Here is a 19,423-nt window from a genome sequence, read left to right on the forward strand (position 1 = left end):
GTGTCTGTAATATATAAAGAGTTTCCCTTGGGAGCACTTTATACTAAGCTACTTCTCTAAATCTCTAAAGAAGCATAGACTATAAAGGGAATCTAGGTAGATTAGCCATATGGACTTGAATTAGTCATTTTTTAAGGATGTAGTGCAGCTGAGGTGGGAGACCAAGTTGTTAGAACAGAGTGGAGTTCACTGGCCAATTGGAAGTAATAATATCTTTGTCTTGAGTATTGTTTTGTGAGTTTAGTGTTGCCAAGGCATCCAAGAACACTCCTAATCGAAGAGTCAAATGTCAGGGGTAGACTCGTGCATGCACATGCTTCTTTGGCTAAATGGAGGCAACATAGCCACAGGTTGAAGAGACAGGAGCATTGCAGTCAATGATACTGAATGTTTAACAACAACAACAAAAAGAAACCCAGGACAAACAAACAAACCCCCCCCAAACCAAACACCAAAAAACCCCCAAAAACAACCCCAAACCCAACCAACCAGAAAACCAAAATGCCCCTCCCCTCCCACCCGCACCTGCCAAATTAAAGCTCTACAGTTGCAAATCCTGTCCAGGTTTTGTTGTTTCTAGAGCAATAGGTAGTTACTGCAACTCAGAATTTGCCCTTAGGTAGCTTTTCTGTAAGTTTGCTTTGATACAGAAAACTTGACACAAAGTTCTTTTTTAAATGATGTTCTTTCCACCAGAGGGGGTGGCAGCTTTCCCTGATGCCTTAATGAGAGGGACAATATTTTGAGCTTTTTAACAAGCAAGTGTAATAAACTCCACGAATTCTCTTGGCTGGTGATAGACGGGAGGAGGTTGTAGAGGATATTTTCTGCTTTCAACACCTAAGCGCTTTTGTGGATCCTATACTGATTATTATGAATTATAACTTCTGCTGTTATAGAAGTACTCTTGCACATTTTGGGAATTTGTGTGAGCTGTAGCATTGCATAAAATATTCTGGAATGCAAGAGCATTTGTCCATCTAATCCTTTTCTTTCTCTTAAGCATTATTGTCAGGCATCAGTGACCTGAATCTTGATACTGAAGTACACAACTGAAAAATATTACTTGCAGTTGAAATCTGAGTAAATTTTTTTCCCTCTCTTTTTAAACAGTTATTTCAGCAAAACTGAAAGAAAAAAATAAATGGTTTGGACCTAGCCCCTATGTGGAAGTCTCAGTAGATGGGCAGTCAAAGAAGACAGAAAAATGCAACAATACAAATAGTCCGAAGTGGAAACAGCATCTTACAGTGTAGGTTTGATGGTTTTGTTTCCCAATTTATTTAAGCTAAATTAATGCAATTGACAGTGGACTTAAGGGTTGCATTTTTATTTTAAGCAAGGCATTCAGTGTTACACGATACGAAGATATTTGTGTCATTTTTTGAGGAAATATACTATGGTCTGGAACGTATATTGACAAACTATTGCATTATGTCCTTTATATATAGTGCTTATGAAGAAATGAATTCTGTATTAATGTATGTGATGTGTCAAAGGAGATTTAATCCTGTGAGTAGTAAGGAAAGTAAGGTAATTTGGTAATAAAAGTGACAATCCTGTGCATGTTTTTGTTGTCACATTAAAGATGAGTGTTTCAGAAATACCATGGTTGAAAAGTGTAGCTGTCCTTTGTGTACCACTTTTGTGTCCAATGCCATCGCACAGGCAGTTAGCACTGTGTTGCACACGTTTAAATTAAATCATAAGTACAAAATTCCTGATTAATTTCTGCCTTCAAAGTAAAAACTAACATGGCATTCAAGATGAACACAGCTGTTGATGTTTTCTTGGCCCAGTATTTCTGTTGTGAGATGACAGAAAGTGTAAAGCACAGAAAGTTCTGCAGCTTCTATAAAATTTAGTTTTCTCTTAAAAAATGTGTCACATCCAACACTGGGATAAAGGTCAGTCTTGTACTTGCATATTTGCTTAGTTTCTAGGCTATTGTTCTTGAGGCAGTGTGAACATTCCTGCCTAATGAAAACCTTTTTTGTGCTTGTTCTTTTCTTGTAATACAGATTATTACGAAGTTTCAGTTACTACTATTTACCTTACTTTCCACTGCAAAGCAGTATTTTAAGGAGAGGAAAACTGTGTGCTTTACATGCATATCAGTGTGCAAGAGCAGAATTTTCTTTTAGCTTTTAAAGCTTGCCTTTTTTCTTTTTTTTTTTAAATTGAAATGTTTGTAGCTTGCAGTGCGCAAGTCCACAGCCATACATAGGCAATTTTTGCTCTTGTTAGTAAGTGCCGAACAGAGACACCCAACACCTGTCAGCTTCACTGAAGATTACGGTAATGCTACATGAAACTTAGTGGAGTAAGATAATTGTGTTTTAGGAAATATTTTGACACAGCTGCTTACATTCAGATGCAGAATAAAAAGGAAAAGTGTAATGGCTTCTGCAAAGGGGTATGGACCATGGGCTTCTCTTCTAGGGGGCAGTCTGTTTGGTGGAGCTGCGTATTCTGAAGGGATTGTCTAACTGTGAAAGTCTGGACTTACCAAGCATATACAAGTGAAATTATCCACTGAGAAAACAGTAATTTGTAATACCTGTTTCTCACAATTAAAATAATTTAAAAGTACATAAATGTAAGTGTTCCTTATAGAAAAAGAATATTGGTATTGAAAATTAGTTTGAAGTTGCTGTTAAAGATCTTTATTTTTTAAAAAAACAGAAATGTGTTCATACAATGTCAGCAACTGATAGCGATGTAAATTTGATTCTCTGTTGTAAGGCTTCTCAAAACTTGAGAACATGAGGGGCAGGTGAATTTTTACCTCTAAGAGTAACTTTCTAGAGTATAAAAAGCATCCAGTCTTAGCTGTAATACCAGCTGGTTTGTGATGCTTGTTTTTCTGCTGTTCTCAGAACACTTTTAAGAATAAAAAGAGAAAAATCCAAGCGTTTAGATTTTTCATATCACTGGGAGAGTTCCTTTGTTCTCCAAGATTTGCCTGATCACACACGCTATCTCAGCTGTCGTCAGCTTGCTGCAAGAAATGTTTGGTGACTTTAGCAGTTTTGAAATGAGCATGGTTTGATTCAGCTTGTTTTGGAGGTAGAGGGAGGAAGACTAAGTAACTGCTGTAGCAGAAAATGTTTGTTTGCACAGGTTTCTGCAGCAAGGGCCTCTCTCAGTACATACCTGCTGGCATAGATCCGTGAGCGGGAGGGTCTTACAGCATAGGTAATCACTGATCAAGAGCTTTCAGGTTTAGGGAGTGACTCTGCTGCTGTTTTTTCCAGAAGCAGGTATGTACCTTCTCTGCCCCAGGTTGGCTGTCTGTGTTTGGCAGAGGCTACAGTATTGCGGTTTTAGGACCTTATCAGCCCACCGAAGTTTTCAGAGAGAACTTTAGCTCTTGTTTGGACTACGTAGAGGCTTATATTGCTACTGTTTGTACTGTGCCTGCTCTCTGGAAGGTATCTTTCCAGGTTGTGGCACCTTGCTTTGAATGAAGTTCAGATTTTTGTGTCACTTAAAACAAGTGAAGATATAAGAAAAGCCTCAGGGAAGTGAAAGGATAGAAATAAATGGTTGAGTTCTTCTTTGAATTACTTGATTTGGAATTAAGAGAAACTGTTGTGATAGTTGTGTCCATAAGGAACTTTTCTGGTAGTAAACCTGGAGCCAATTCTCCTAAGGACATGACCAAATTAGCACACTGTATAAGTAATACATCCTACTCCTGGAAATGGTGAGGGAAGTTTTTGAACTGTTAAGCCATGGAGGATGTTCTTCTGTTCTCAGTTAATGCATTGTGAAGCCAGAAGTATACTAGTAAAATGTTAAATAATTTTGTATATATTTCTGATTCTTTGTCATAATATGATATAAGTATGCGCCAGCTTATTAGGGGAACGGTCATCTTCCTAAAATACTTGAAATAATGTTTAGTTTTTTCCAAGTACGTCCCTTTTTATGGGATGTCCTAAAGTTTTCCGATAACCACTTCAGAATGCAAATTTGCTGTTTTCTCTCTCTATGGGAAGAATTTTCACATCAAGGTATGCAAATGCTGAACACTCATGAAATGTGAATGTGCAAGAATCAGTCTTTTTTTCTAATCTGGGTTATGCTCAGATGCTCATTGTGAGCTGGCAGTTTTTCTGTAGATATTTTCCTTAAAATAATAATGATTAAAAGGTCCTCAGTCTATGAACAGTTTTGTAACAGTCTTGATTTACATGACACATAGATATGACTGCTTACTAGAATGTGATAATTAGAAATGGTTTGATGTTACCACCATTATTTCTCTGTTTTTAAACAATTTTAAGTGACAGTTGAAAGTAGACTGCTCGGTTCATCCACTTCCTCTGCCAACAAATGCCCTTATGCAGTGTTCAACTACTTCTTTCCAGAATTGTCACTCCTGTAAGTAAATTAAACTTTCGAGTCTGGAGCCATCAAACGTTAAAATCTGATGTCCTTCTGGGAAGTGCTGCTCTGGATATTCATGAGACTTTGAAATCGAACAGTATGAAACGTAAGTATAAGATTAACAGTGCCTTGGAATGCTGCGGAATTTGTCAGGAATTGTCTGTTAATGAGTGCTGGGTGCAACTCTGTAGTTGACCTTTAAGAGTTCCTTTTGTTGCTACAGATTGCATTTGTGAGCTTCCTCCTACTTTTTCAGTGTGATCCTTTTTTTTTTTTAATACACAGTCTGCTATGGTGTTTTTGAAAACATGGTATTTTTCACTTTGGTAGTATGGGCAGGAGTGAAAACCTCATTCAAGAAAAGAGTCTTTCCTTTTACATAGCGTAAAAATAAAAACTCTGAAGTGTTCCTGGTGCTGGAGGAGGAAGTGTGTAAAGTTATTTTTGTTCTAAATGGTGTTACAGGGATATGTTGTATTATTTAATGCATCTTAGAACTAGTAAGCCTTTAGGCAGCATGTGCATCTTATGAAGCTTGAAATTGAAATATAGAATTCTACACACCTGTTACAGAATTTATGTTGCTACAGCACATAGCTTTGTGCTGCCATACTTACCTTCTCTAAAGCGTGTGCTTCCGGACATTGAGATGTAGCATATTCATAGTGTAATAAGCTGTTCTCCTGACAGACTGTTACTGGCCTGCTGAATCTGGGTGCAAATTACCATGGGTAACTTCATTGTTCTGTATGACACCAGACAGCCTGCTGGAAGTCACTGTGTTTTGTTTCAGACTGTTTCATCAAGAATGTTTATTTACAGTTCTGTTTCACTGAAAGAGCTATTTACTGTGAAAATATCTTTGGTCTTGGGGTATGATGCAAAATCTTCACATTCTAAATGTGAATTTTGATGTCATTAGATAAATGTGAAATATTTTAATTAGATAGAATTGATATCTGCTCTGTATGAAGAATAAGGTGAATTACATGTCCTACAGCTAGGTTTTTGAGGACACGTGTATTAATTGCTTTAGAAATGTGGGCAGAAACATGAGAATCAATCTCTGCTGTAATGATAATCCTTTCTTTAGGCAGTAACAAGCTTATGCTCCAGTTTCCCCCTTTTTGTAGAAATAACTTTTTATTGACATCTGGAAATAATTAGTTTTACCAGCAAAACAAAAAACTATGGAGAGACAGAGCTGTTGTTCTGGGTTTGCTATGATCGGCTTCTTGAATAAACTGCACTTTTTTTTGTCATGTAGTAAGATAAACTCCCATTCTTTTCTCTGCTTTTTCAGTTGAGCAGGTAGTGGTGACATTGCATCTTGTTGGTGACAGAGAACCAACAGAAGTGGTAGGAGACTTGTCTGTCTGTCTAGATGGGATGCAGGTAGATCCTGAACTCCTAACCAATGGTGATGCCTCAAGTACAAGAAGTAAGTAACTTTCCATTCAAATGTGCCCTCTACATATATCTGGTATGCAAAGCTTTTTTTCCTGGAGGCTTTAAAACAATGTTTTAATAATCATAACAGAGGTTTCTATAACTTCCTGTTTGTAGAGACCAGAATTCTTATGCATTTTTATTTGAGGTGGAGTCATAGTCCACAGTGAAGATTTTCAGCCTGTAACAAAAATAAGATCAACATCTTTGTTTTCTGGACTTTGCTACCTTATACCTAGCAGTCCCAAACTTTAATGAAAGCCTCTAGCTTCCCTGAATGTTTAACAACATGATAAACAGAGAAGAATACAACATAAGTTAGTCGGATCTCATAATAATAATTATGCTCACTAGGTGACATGGGTTTGTATTAATTTTTCTTAAAAACCTCATTTAAATTAATGTTTTCATAGATTTTGTTCACTGTGGAGTGCTGCGGAGTGAGATCCAGTATTCTGTTGAGTTGGTGTCTTCAGTTTCAGATATCTAGTATGATTTTTAACCAAAAATCTTGAATACACGTAAAATGTGTAATTACACTAAAATCAAAAGTCAGGGGTTTTAATTCCATTGGTGCTGGACAGGCAACGAAGCATTTGTGACGGTATTGTGCATTGCAAGGTAGGAATAGATAAGAGGTTACTTCTCCAGAAGGCAACATTGGAGAGACTGTCTGCTGTAGCAACTATCTAGGCAGTTAACTGGCAATTTTTAGGCTTCTGTTTCTATTTTTTAAGGACTAGAGGAAGTTGCTTTGAGATTCCATCTAAGTGTCATAGGAAAATTGAATTAATACACTAGCTTTGCAACCATAAGTTCTTAAGGCTTTTAGTCCATCTTTCTTTCCATCTTGTTACAAGGATCAATCACATGATCTGGTGATCTGGGATTTTTTTTTTTTTAAATAAGAGCCAAATGCTGGGGTTGTGTAGGGCTCCTAGAGCAGGGCTGAGGATGTTGATAGAAATACCTAGTGAAAGTAACAGATTTTCCTCTTATGCAATACTTAGTTCTCATCTGTGCTTGCTTCCATTTCCTGAAATTCACCTACTGAGAAAAAGGTGCTAGCAAGTAGAAAAAGGCATGTGGGTGGTAGAATTGAGAACTACATAGAGTTTTGGGCTTGACAGCAGAGACAGACATTGACATACCAAGCCTGAAGTTTGGCCAAGGTTTCCCAGATGATCAGGGGACTGGAGCCCATGAGGAAAGAGTTAAATCTTAGTCTAACACATTTTTATTGTACAGGCTAAAGGTACTTACAGGCAAATACACTGTTTACTGAGTAGGATTTCTGTTTCTGGGATTAAAAGCACTTTGGTGCGCAGCCCACTAGCAGGACATTATCATAAGCCTTAACATGACTACATCCTTGTCTTTGGCTTAGATCTGTACATAGTTCCAGTCAGAATTGATAACTGATTTCTTCGTTAATGACATTTGCTTAATTATATGGAAATAAAGTGTTTGTGCTGTCTACATGAATGAGCAGTTCTGTACTGCACATTCAAGTATTGCAAATGCTGGCACAAAAGGCAAGTATTTCTGAGCTGGCTGAATAAGCAGTTGCAAAACTTCTGCAAATCTAGGCTGAGCTGCTATAATCCTGTTTGGAGTGCAGCCATATTTTCTACCTGCTTGAACGCCTTTATGCTAAGTAATTTACAGAGAAAGGGAGGGGTCCAGGCTAGAGAGCCCCAGAAAACAAAGTCCCTTTGGCTTGCTAGCCAACCAGAGAGGAGATTTTAGCTAAGTTGTTGGCCTTCATGCTGTGCCTGTCATCATTGAAACAGTAGAGAACATGAAAAGCCAGCTCTGCTTGAAGAATGGAGAACACTGCTTGATACTGCTACGAAACCAGAAGACAACGTTACTCAGCTGTCTGTGTTTCGGAATACTCATACAGTCAAATGATACCCTGTTCTATCTTCCATAAGGTGAAAATATTACTCAGAGTGGCAGTGGTTTAAGAAAAATGTACACACACACACATATGAGAGACAGACATACAAGCAAAATGTATAGTTTTGAAATAAGGCAGTAGATAAGCAGCACATAGTGTATCACCTCCACATTTGAATGAAATGTGAATATTAAAGACTGCTTCTTTTTTTGGAAATGATTAGAAATATTGCTTATACTTCTGTTGTCTTTTTCTGTCTGATATTTAAGGTCCTACACAGAATGATAGCTCCAAAGTAAGGAATGATACGCGGTAAGACTTTTCTCCTCTTTTTCCTTTACACTGCCTTTTAGTGTTTCCAGTTTTGAAAGAGAAATTGTATGTTTTATAAAGAAGGCAATTGAAATGTTTCTGAATATGCCCTGCAGCAGTATCTGTTAAGATCTGGTCATGTCCTAAACAAAAATACCGTACCGTTGTACATTCACATATTAAATTGTTTTCCAAATGAGCCCCATCCTCTAGCTTCAGTTTGCCTCCGTACCTGATTGATCTTTTGTTTTTTTTTTTTCCCCTTTGTCTTCCTCATACTTCTCCCAGTGATTAACCAAAGTAAAATTTTTTAAAAAAAGAAAAAAATTCCCACTGGCAAGTAAATGGCATTGGTTATTTTTACACTGTTAGGCTTTATAGCATGGAGATACCAGAATTATATTTAGCTTTGTTAAGAAGATACCAAAAGCTGTCTAGCAGTCGTAGTGTTTTAAGGTCGGTATCAGATTATGTGCCCTGCTTGGTAGGATAAACGTATGACCATACTTGATGGTGGATTAACCTGCAGTGAGCATCTTGCTGCTTTAATTAGTTCCCAGTACTACAAGTATTTTAAGACGCACAACGCTTTTGAAAGTCATCTGGAATAGCCAAGTTAAATGTCACTATTTCTTAAATAGATCATAACTCGCTTAGCTGTGTTGTCTAAAGTATTCCCATGAAAGTTTATTTTTGTTCTGTTTCTTTTTCATGCTCAGAAGAATGTTTCCATGCTTGGGTATTCAGGATGCCTGAGTGTGTAGTAGTATAATAATAATAGTAATAATAGCCGATGTGGTTTTAGTACCGACCAGTGGGGTTTTTGGTGTTCATTAAAGGTCCATTTTGAGGATCATGTAAATGATCTAGAACATGTGTAGCAGTGGTTATTGTTATGTGTATAATAATGTTTTGATACGCATTGTTATACCTTAAGCCAACTAACGGTAAAAGGTTATACTTTTGACTTAAATGTTCAAACAGCAGCAGCATGCTTTCTGGGACTGAGGAAAACCTAAGGTATAGCTCTTGCAAACTTCAGATCCTCGATGACTTGTGATTTACTTAGGCTTACCTACTGTTTTCTATTTTGTGTGCATTTAAAGGAACGTAATTTTAGAGGTACTGGTCTGAAAAAATAACCTATGGTTTTATTACTGGTGGCCTATGTACTTGACCTGTCAATCCGCTAGAATTTGAGGCAACAGTCTTTTTATTTTGCTCAATATATTTTGAAAATAAAATGCTTTAGAAGTAAAGGTGTAGATACCTGTAACTCTGCTTAAGGAGTTACAAATATATCAGAATAATACCCTGGTAGGTAGAACAGAACAGTACAGAATGGGCGAGTGCTGCTGTTTAGTTCTTGTGAGGTTGAGAAGCTTATATTCATAGCTGTTGATCAAAACTTTAATGTTTAGTCCTAAATTCTCCAGCCCTTTCCACAATTGAATTAGGGGGAAAATTGGTGTATGCATAATCAAGTTTTAAAAAAATTTGAAGCATTCTGTGTGTTCTGAGCATATGCAAGCCCTGTGGAGCAAATGCATACAGGTTGCTCTCAGGTCTTAGTCAGCTTCCTATCTCATTAGAGACAAGTGGAATTCATGGGTGGAAATAGCTGAGCAGCAAAATTGAGAGCCTGGGCCTAAAGGCAGGTGTGTCGAGTTGGGAAATGGAAGAGGAGAATTCAGTGGCAGATGTTATATACATCTATTTCACAACCTTGTAATCAGTTGAGGTTTCATATACCTCAGGAGATAAATTCTTAGTATGTTTATACAGATAATAGGTTTTTGTAATTATGATGAATGTCATAACTATTACATTCAGGTGTCTTCATAAAGTTTAATATCATCTATGCACTATTAGAACAGTTCTCCTTTCTGTCTTTTCCTGAAAAAGTACTAACTCAAATGGCCTTGAAAGCTGTGAAGATGCTGCTCCCAGTGAAAACAAGACTGTTAATGGCAGTGATTCTCCATTACTCACAAATGGAAACTGCAAACCTTCCAGACCTCCCAGGCCTTCGAGACCACCTCCACCCACTCCCCGCAGACCCACTTCAGTGGCTGGTATGTGTTCTAGGGCCAGGCATTCATTTTGAAGTTGCACCCTCTTTAAATGAACATAGCCATTGCCGATGTTGAATTTTAACTACATTCTTCGTGGTAAATTCTTGGGCAGATAACTTCTGAAGGACTAGTTTTTAGCTTGCTTTCAGTACGTGTTGTTTAGTCATTGTTCCTGTTATAAATTTCTTGCTTCCGTGTCTGCTAAGTAATAATTGCAGTGGTACTGCTACATGTAGTGGAGCTGGGACCAAAAGAAGAGTGAATTCTACTACTGCACTAAGACATCCATTGGGTTTGAATCCTACTGAAGGACTCGCAGAACTCTCTCAAATTGATAATATTGGGCTTTGAAATACTAGTTATTTGTTTCTAGAGTTCTAGTTAAATACTGTGAAATAGCAGCATTTAAAACATTCATTACTCTTGTGCACTGAAATGGATGATTTTTTTAAAGTTTTATCTCATTATTTAAAAACTACAAAACTTTAAAACAAGTAGTCCTGAGAAGTTAGTTCATGTTTTTAGAGTATCTCCTTTACCCCTATACACTGCAGCCTGTTTCAGTAGTCTTGTCATTCATTACAATTGATAAATGATGAGCCTGGATGGGAAACTGCGAAACAGTAATTAATCCGGTGTAGTCCAGTAATAAGGCCTTACTTGTGTACAACTTCCTCGAAATGGCACTCAGAAAAAACTGAAACCATTTAGAGAATGTCTATCTGTATCCCCCTCTTATGCCAATCATTTCTTTCCATGCAATGTCAAATCTGTTCTTGGAAAATTTTAAGCTTATTATGTCTTAAATTATTATTCCAAATAATAAATGGAAAATAATTAACTCATCAATGCAACAAAGTAGGGTTTTTTGTTCGTAATCATTTAACGTGTACAGAATGCAGACAAGTTGCTTTGGCACATATGATTTCTTCTATCAGAAATATCAAAATTGAGCCGTTGGTGGCAGTTCTTGGATTAATGCAATTTTACAAAGTGAGACAAAATTGCTTTTCAGTTTGAGTAACGTGTAAAAGGTAGCTGTATGCATGCGCTTTGAACTACCAGTTCTTGCATGTTTACTTTTGTGATGTACAACTTCTGAAATAGATTGATGATAAATATCAGTTAAAGACACTTTTCTTCTGTCTTTATCTCTGACATCGTAGCAAGTATAAATGGTCCGTCATCCACGTCCACAGAAAATGACGGGGCCAGTGCAGGATCGCTGGCAGGTACAGCTGCAAACACATCTTCAGAACAGAGCCCTGAAGGGGCAACAGCTGCAACAACTACTCCTGCAACTGCTACACTCACCACACCTCCAGTATCAAGACAAGTCCAGCCAGTAAATCCTCCACCTCAGGCACTTACTACAGTCAGTCAAGGTCCTCTTCCACCTGGGTATGAGTTCAAAGATATTTTGTGTGTGTGCGCTGACATTTCTGGCTTCATTTTACTTACAGTGGGTGTAATGACATTCATAACATCTGCCTTCTGCTGCATGAAAAAATCCCATCCCCCGGCGATATTAATTTGGAAGTTTTGCCTGTTAGGCCTTCAAGCAATGTTTATTCAAGAAAAAAATTAATCTTTCAGTTATTTTTGATACTGGTCTTATGTTTTCATGTCAGTGAAACAGCTTGCTGTCTTCAAATTAGAATGAAGTCAGTATCCCAAATGCTGCATATGCAGAAAATGTGATGAGTGCCACTATGAATTCTGCATATATGTGACCTTTGCAAAATATACATATGTTGAGGATTTAAATTGAATTAATGTTACTCTAAAACGGGGTTATGCTCTACAGATGATTCTGTTCAACAGGTTATTGATACACTTGATATTGAATACAAAACTTTGCTTCGTTGCTCGCTAAAATTGTATGCGTAGGCATGAATTTTAGTTTCAGTTTCCCAGAAATTGAAGGTGGTCATGTAGAATGTTTTTGTATTCTAGTTGACATAGAATTACTGTTAATATGACCATCGTACCGCTGTACATTATACAGCATTTTGGTGCATCTCATGAACGAAATGTTAGTTTCAAGCATTTTGTTTAGAAATAAACATTGCATGAAAACAAATTTTTCTTATCTTTAGATGAATGTTTGGAGTAGTTTGATCTGGGGGAAGATAAAAATGTTTTATTTTCAGGTGGGAGCAAAGAGTAGACCAACATGGCCGAGTATACTATGTAGATCATGTTGAAAAAAGAACAACGTGGGATCGGCCAGAGCCTCTTCCTCCAAGGTGAGCCAGGATAAGTCATGAAATTATCTAGGATATGCCTGGATTTTTCAGAAATTGGCTGACAATTTACTAAAGCTAGAAAGCATGTTTGTAAATAGAAGTGTGAGGCCAGTGCAAACAGTTGCTCCAGGTTGTCTCTAAGGAGTTCTGCAAAAAGGCATAGTATATAGTTTGGAAGAGTTGAACGTCAAAAATAACAATCTGAATTTCCTGTCAAAGATTAAGTGAGTTCATCTTTACTGAGAAATGGATTGAAGTTAGACAGCAGACACCCCCAACTGTAAAAGAGAACCAAAACCAGAGAAAAGTATTTTGGGACTGAGGTGACGATCAGCTTGAGCAAGAATGCTGTTGGTTACCTCTTCATCCCAAGATGACTGTTTGCAGTCCTTTGATCTTGTCTCAGGGCTCCCATCTGCTAATTTGCTGTGCTCCTATAAACCAGCTTTGGTGATTAGGCTCTTTACAGCTGTTAGTGTCAGAACAGCCAGTGGCATTAGTCTCCACATGGAAGCGGTGCTCACATTTGTTCTGTTTCTTATTTTTTAAAACATGTAAGAAAAACATAAGAATTTTTCTGTTGCACTTCATTCGTACTCAAGTGGTTCACACGCTTTACAGAATTATAAAATAAAAACATGGGATAGTAAAGCGAACTTCATATTAAAGAACAGAAACCGGCAGACAGTCTCTTAAAGTGAACCCACCTGTCATACTCCATTTATTTTGAACTCATTGAGAGGGTTGGCTAGTGTATTACTTAAACTTATTCAAAATGGTAGTGTTTTCACTCAAGTTCTGTAAATAGTACTGATATCATATGCATGGAAAATAATTTAAAAAACACAGCCTGAAACAAAATAGAAAACCAAACCAAAACCCAATGCCCACGCCTTCCTTTTCTGCCAAATTAGTGTGTGAGGAAATCTTGCATCGTAGAGCCCAAAGTGTCAGGGTTTTTGCTCTCTGTTTAGGAGAAAGCAGCAGGCTGTTGCCTTATGGGTTGGGTGGGATAAATGCAGTAATGACAGTATAGTACTGACAGTCGTTTGTGTCGCTCTTAAACTATTTCAGAAATTCCTGAAAGTACAGTAAATGGAATGAGTCTGACTTGGTATAATATGCAACAAAGTAAAAGTGATTCTCCTCAAACAATTTGAGCTCTTATTTTAGTGGGGAGTAAAAGGAGAAAAAATGTCTGCTGCTGAGCCCGTGCATTATATCCACTTCCAACACACTGCCTGTTTGTCTGAAAGTGCTTCTTGAAATTGTCTGCTATTGAGAACTGTTGCTTGTCATTTTTTTAAAAGCTGGGAGCGACGAGTTGACAACATGGGGAGAATTTATTATGTTGACCACTTCACTAGAACAACGACGTGGCAGAGACCAACGTTAGAGTCTGTCCGAAATTACGAGCAGTGGCAGCTTCAGCGCAGTCAGCTTCAAGGAGCTATGCAGCAATTTAATCAGAGATTTATATATGGGGTAAGGAATGTAATGATGACTATAGAGGTTAAGAAAGAGAGGTATCTTTCTTCAACTTTTCAACCCATTAGTCTCTCTTCTGCATATTTAAAGTATAAATGTATTTGTATTTTGGGCATGCTTGTGTGTAACTCTTCCCCATAAAGATACCACACTTCGTTTATTCTTTATGATAATATAGTATCATTCTGTGTGTAGCATGGCAGGAAGTAATAATTGGTAATGTTACTTCATGTCCTTGCAATGACTGCAGGTAGCACATACCACGTAATGTTTTTTATTTGCCAGCTGAATATAGGTGGTGTTCTTTGACCACATTAATGTACAATATTGATAAAAGCCATGGGTTCAAAACAAATCACAGTTTGGTAGTAAGCTGGTCTGTTTGTATTGTGTCTTGTATTGGTTTGGCCGAAGACCTGGGAGGTAAGCAAGCTCACGTGACCTATATTTCTGCTTTGCGTAAAATGAAATATGCACAAGGAATATTATGAAAGCAGGGAAATTGAAAGTAATTCTTCCAGAATTTTAAATCTATTGTTTACCTCTGGTGAATAGGAGACTTCAGATAACTCCAACTCCTGCTACGAGTTTATCAAGATTGGTGTAGGTTCTAATTTTGCTGTATGTGCAGAGAATAAAAATGGACCTCATAAATGGTGGTAGGGACAACTGTACTGGATGCAGGAACGACGTGGTTTGCTTTCCGATTGTTTTGGGTGCTGCTGTACTAATTTCCCTTCTGCGTAGGCAGGGGCACTAAACAAAGAATAATTATTTTCTTGGCACTGTATTTAATTAAGCATGCCAAGGTCTGTAAAACAGACCTTCTCCGCAGAGAAAAATTTTTTTGCATCTTTGCTTATATGTAACATTAACAAAAATGCATTTATTTCAATAATTCATGATGGCTATGGTAGAACATCTGGAAAGAAATGACGAGTCGTTAATGCACCATTTGTTTGTGTGACTTGCAGAACCAGGACTTTTCATCCACACAGAACAAAGAGTTTGATCCTCTTGGCCCTCTGCCACATGGATGGGGTAAGACTGACTTGAGTGTTTTGTAATGCAATGTCATTAAACATTAAAGCATACTTCTGCCAAATCATTTTGTCAGCTGTTCTAGGCTAGTTTTTTAAAATTAAAATCTGGATTTAAAAAAATCTTTTAAAACTAAATCTAATCAAATGTTTTGTTAAAACAGAGTCCTGACAAGGATGTGCAATTTCAAAGTAGATTAGGAACTATAAAACATTCTGGTTTACTCCTCCTTACTTCTTTCACTCTGTCATCCTTTTTTTACCACTTTCATTAGGCAGGATTTCCACTCACCATCCTGTTCCTGCCAAATCACACTCCGTATCGCTTTGAAATCAGACTGCCAAATTCCCTCTCCAAGCCAATTCTTGGAGAGTTTTGTTGGTCTGAAAATGTTTTTTTAACGACAAATAGCCGCTTCTTGACTTGCCCCTCTCCCTGGAATAAATCTGGTTTTGTGCTTTACAGGATTAACAATTTACAGTTGATATAAGGGAGTGGGGGTGGGGGTGTAGGTTTAACCCCAGTGGCAAGTCAGCCCCGCACAGCTGCTTGCTCACTACCCCCTGGTGGGACTGGGGAGAGAATCGCAGGAGTAAAAGTGAGAAAAACTCATGGTTGAGACAAAGACAGTTTAATAGGGAAAGCAAAAGCCGCGTGCACAAGCACAGCAAAACAAGGAATTCATTCACTCCCTCCCACCAGCAGGCAGGTGTAAAGAGCTGCAGAATGCTACAGAAGACCAGGCCGGGGCACTTATCATAAGCTTTGTTCAGTCAGGGGCATACACTATGCTATCTGAGAGAAAATATAAATGTATTTTCTGGGAAACTGCATTGATAATTTTTTATTCCCTGTTAATAATTTGAATATGAAGCCCTTGTACTTTCTTGATACTTGTGTATACATCTGTTACCCGTTTCATGTTTACTGTCTATGTTGCTTATAAGGTACGAAACAATAATTGGAGCAGCTGGAATTTCCTGTGGAGAAAACAGCTTACATTTTTGTTTTCTTCCAATTAATTTTTTCCTACAATTGAAAAATAAATAGCATAGTAAAGGATCTTAAGATGGAAATTTTGGTTTCATCAATATTTTAATCCATATAAATTTTTAACTTGCAAAAATACTCAAAGAACTTTTTAAAAGTGCAGGCACCAGGCAAGTAGATCTAGTGAAGGTAAATCTCCTGTGATGAGCTGCTCCTCTCATGCCAATGTTTATATTGTTACAGTGCTTTGGGTCAGGATTGTTGGTATAAGCAGTGCAGGTAGACATAACTGAACTTTTCAGAGTAAGAATCGAGATACAAAGAACTTACCAATGAAGACTAAGTGCAGCTTGTCACTGAGGATAGGTGATGGTGCAGTTTTGTATGGCTGTTAGCTGTCAGTAGTATTAATACAGGCTCCTGTCTGTGAATGGCCTATTAAGGAATAACATCAATGAAAGTGAAAAGATGTTGAGTCGAGGAATGTGAAGACAGTAGAGGCTGTGGCAGGGTGTGTTCATTTCATTTACTTATTTAATTTGATGTAGTCTCAGCAATACTTCGAGCAGGTACTGAAATTTTTTCCTTTCACATCTTTTCAGAAAAGAGAACTGATAGCAATGGCAGAGTGTATTTTGTCAATCACAACACGCGAATCACTCAGTGGGAAGATCCCAGGAGTCAGGGGTAAGAAATCAGTTGTAGCTTCATGTAAGTCTGGAATGAAAATGTAACACAGTGGTGAGACTAAGAGCTAGGAAATGCTGGCCACAGCTGAAACCTGGACTCCTACACAAACTTCAGAGAGCCTGTTAAAATATTAAAAGGTACTAGTCAAAATGGAAACTGTCAAAATATTACTTAATCATAGTACAATAACCAGGAAAGTCTTGGTCAATGGCAATAAGTTCATTCCCCAGAACAGCTCCTACTCTTTATAAATCAGACACGCATGTCTAAACATTTGCATCATTGGAGGAGTGGGGATTTCTTTCGTGTGGTGATGGGATAGTGCAGAGGATCTTGAACAAGAATTTGACTATTTCCTAGACAGTCAATAGCTAAGAAACAGAAGACAAACTTGGAAAAACTGCAGCACCCCTCCTCAAACCTTTTTAGAGAAAAAGAAAAAAGAGACAGGCAGAAAGAACTGGAGAGAGATTACGAAAAGTAATTGAGTACTCCTTACTTTGGGCTCTGTTCACTCTGACTCTTTGAGGCAGGGAATGTAGGCAGGAAATTGAGGGTGAAGGGTGTTCAGTCCCAGCTCCTCCTTTTCCATTTGGTGAAGCAACCTTGTCTGTCCTCTGTAGAGGAGTAAGAGGGAGTGGAGTGGAATAGTAGTGTGTGTCGAGGGGTAACAGCTGTAGCCAGAGATGACAACTTTTCCATCCCAGTCGTGCCTGCAGCAGCTGACCGTCGAGAACATTATTACTCTTAATACAACCAAATGTGCTGGCTTCACAGTTAGAAATGTGGTCCTACAATGTAGTTCTGTGGAGGGAAGTCACTCTGGGAGCACTTTGGAGTGATACTTCTCAGGTCTTCCAAATATATTGAGTTGTAAGTTGTCAAAAAATTGTGCAAGATCAGTATTTGTATTTTCTTTGTCATTCTGAAATTCTTCGGGTTTTGCTTACTGTGATTATACTTGAGGTATCAAAAGCTACTTACTAAAATTATGTTAGTTTTCAAATAAAAACCTAATAGTTAGAAGATAAAATTCTCTTAAGTGGGGGAAACATTGATAAACCTTGCTTACATTTTTCCCTTAAGTTTCTATTTGCTCTTATTCCAGGTAGTGCAACCGAATGAGCCAATTTTTATTTAAACAGTCATTTTTGTCTAATTGAGAGCTGACATGAAAATTTAAAAAGAAAAAAAGGCAAAATAAATATTGAATGGAAAGTTCCTCATTCCGTAGTTTTTCTAGATCTGCCAAAATTTTGTTGTCTCAGGTATTGTTCAATTGACTTAATGTATGAAGTTGATCAGTTACCATATACTTTCTTGTATCTGTAGTCAACTGAATGAGAAACCCTTACCAGAGGGCTGGGAAATGCGGTTCACTGTGGATGGTATTCCATATTTTGTGGATCACAACAGAAGAACCACTACATATATAGATCCCCGCACGGGCAAGTCTGCTCTGTAAGTGTTTTTAACATTATACTAAGTTTTCAAAAGTGAAGTTTAGCACACATAATTTTTGAAAGTTTTTTTCCCCTTTGTACATTTTTTTAATGCAGAAGGCTTTACATGTTTTAATACTTCTTAATATTCTGGGTTTTTTTTAAGCCACTGATAACTGTCCCTGAAGAAGACGGTGTTTTGAACACTTGGCAATGCTTTTTGCCAAGTAGGATATAAAATTTGAGGGTAATGGAGGAGCTTCATCAGTACTGTTGATGACCAGATCCCTTCCTTCCAGTTACTAGTCTGTCTTTTTGGAAGTACACTCAACCTTTTCTTTATTTGATTTTTAGGAAGCAAAATCTGGTTTAACTCCATTCTATGTTTATTCTGGTTTAACTCCATTCTAACTCCCATCTTAAATTAACTGAATGTCATCTCATTCTTATTGTTAGAATCTTTTCTACAGTTAATAATGAGATACTGTTTAAAAAGTACAGTCTATGTACTTCACAATTTACAATGGAAGATCTTTTTAGTTTAAAAACATGAAAATTATACCCCAAAATCAAAAAATATGAATGAGTCTTCCAACTAGACAGCCAACTAAACCATACAACTATATAAATAATACATCTGCAGACTTTTACTGAAATTACAAAAACACTTTTGAAATTAATTTTTTTTACTCCTTTTGGTTCCAGAGACAATGGACCTCAGATAGCTTATGTACGTGATTTCAAGGCAAAGGTCCATTATTTCAGATTCTGGTGTCAGGTATGGATTCACTTCTTGGGATTATTTGTTTGCATTTTTGGTTTTTGAATACATGCTTTAAATGAACTTTTCACTGCCTTGCAAATAAAGGCAATCAAATTACTCATGTAAACTTTAAAGCTAGGGAAGCTATGGCTTTAAAACTTTCTAGAATGAAGGCAAACGTTAATTTAGCTACATTTTTTTAAGTGGTGGGTTTCAGAATAGTGTTTTTTCTGCTGTTAATAAGGGAATATATGGAGGCACAGTATTTTTATAGTTAATCAAATTCTAGTTTCTGCACAGATACTTCTGGAAGAAAATGCAGGGCTTTTGACACAGCACATGCATGTCTAAACATTGAAAAATATAGTATGTTGCACGTTAGCGTGCTCTAACACAGTATCAAATTCCAGTGGGTCAGTCTTGGTCCTCTATGTATATCAAAAGATTAAGTAACTTTGGTGTTTAGGAAAAAGTCTCAGGTTTAAATGTTCCAGTTTTCAAAAGTCAATGAATTATCCTTTGAAAAATAGCAGAGAGACTAGCCTAATTTTTCACTTGGAATTTTAAGCAGAATAACCTAAATTTTCTAATTTTTATTAAATTCTGGGTTAGAAAGCCTTGCTGAC

General features: G+C 37.3%; 1 protein-coding gene across 2 annotated transcripts in view; it reads left to right on the plus strand.

Annotated features, from left to right (window-relative positions):
- ITCH (itchy E3 ubiquitin protein ligase) overlaps nt 1–19,423 on the plus strand; it is a 62,372-nt gene that overhangs the window by 26,989 nt on the left and 15,960 nt on the right. For both annotated transcript variants that reach the window (XM_064465019.1, XM_064465020.1), the window contains exons 3-14: nt 1,114–1,252; nt 4,377–4,501; nt 5,699–5,836; nt 8,017–8,059; nt 9,965–10,134; nt 11,301–11,535; nt 12,288–12,383; nt 13,694–13,868; nt 14,846–14,912; nt 16,505–16,589; nt 17,925–18,053; nt 18,740–18,812. In XM_064465019.1, coding sequence (XP_064321089.1) covers nt 1,114–1,252; nt 4,377–4,501; nt 5,699–5,836; nt 8,017–8,059; nt 9,965–10,134; nt 11,301–11,535; nt 12,288–12,383; nt 13,694–13,868; nt 14,846–14,912; nt 16,505–16,589; nt 17,925–18,053; nt 18,740–18,812 — 1,475 coding nt within the window. The remainder of the gene's footprint in view (nt 1–1,113; nt 1,253–4,376; nt 4,502–5,698; nt 5,837–8,016; nt 8,060–9,964; nt 10,135–11,300; nt 11,536–12,287; nt 12,384–13,693; nt 13,869–14,845; nt 14,913–16,504; nt 16,590–17,924; nt 18,054–18,739; nt 18,813–19,423) is intronic.

Source organism: Phalacrocorax carbo, chromosome 14, assembly GCF_963921805.1.
Source record: "Phalacrocorax carbo chromosome 14, bPhaCar2.1, whole genome shotgun sequence".
Lineage (NCBI taxonomy): Eukaryota > Metazoa > Chordata > Aves > Suliformes > Phalacrocoracidae > Phalacrocorax > Phalacrocorax carbo.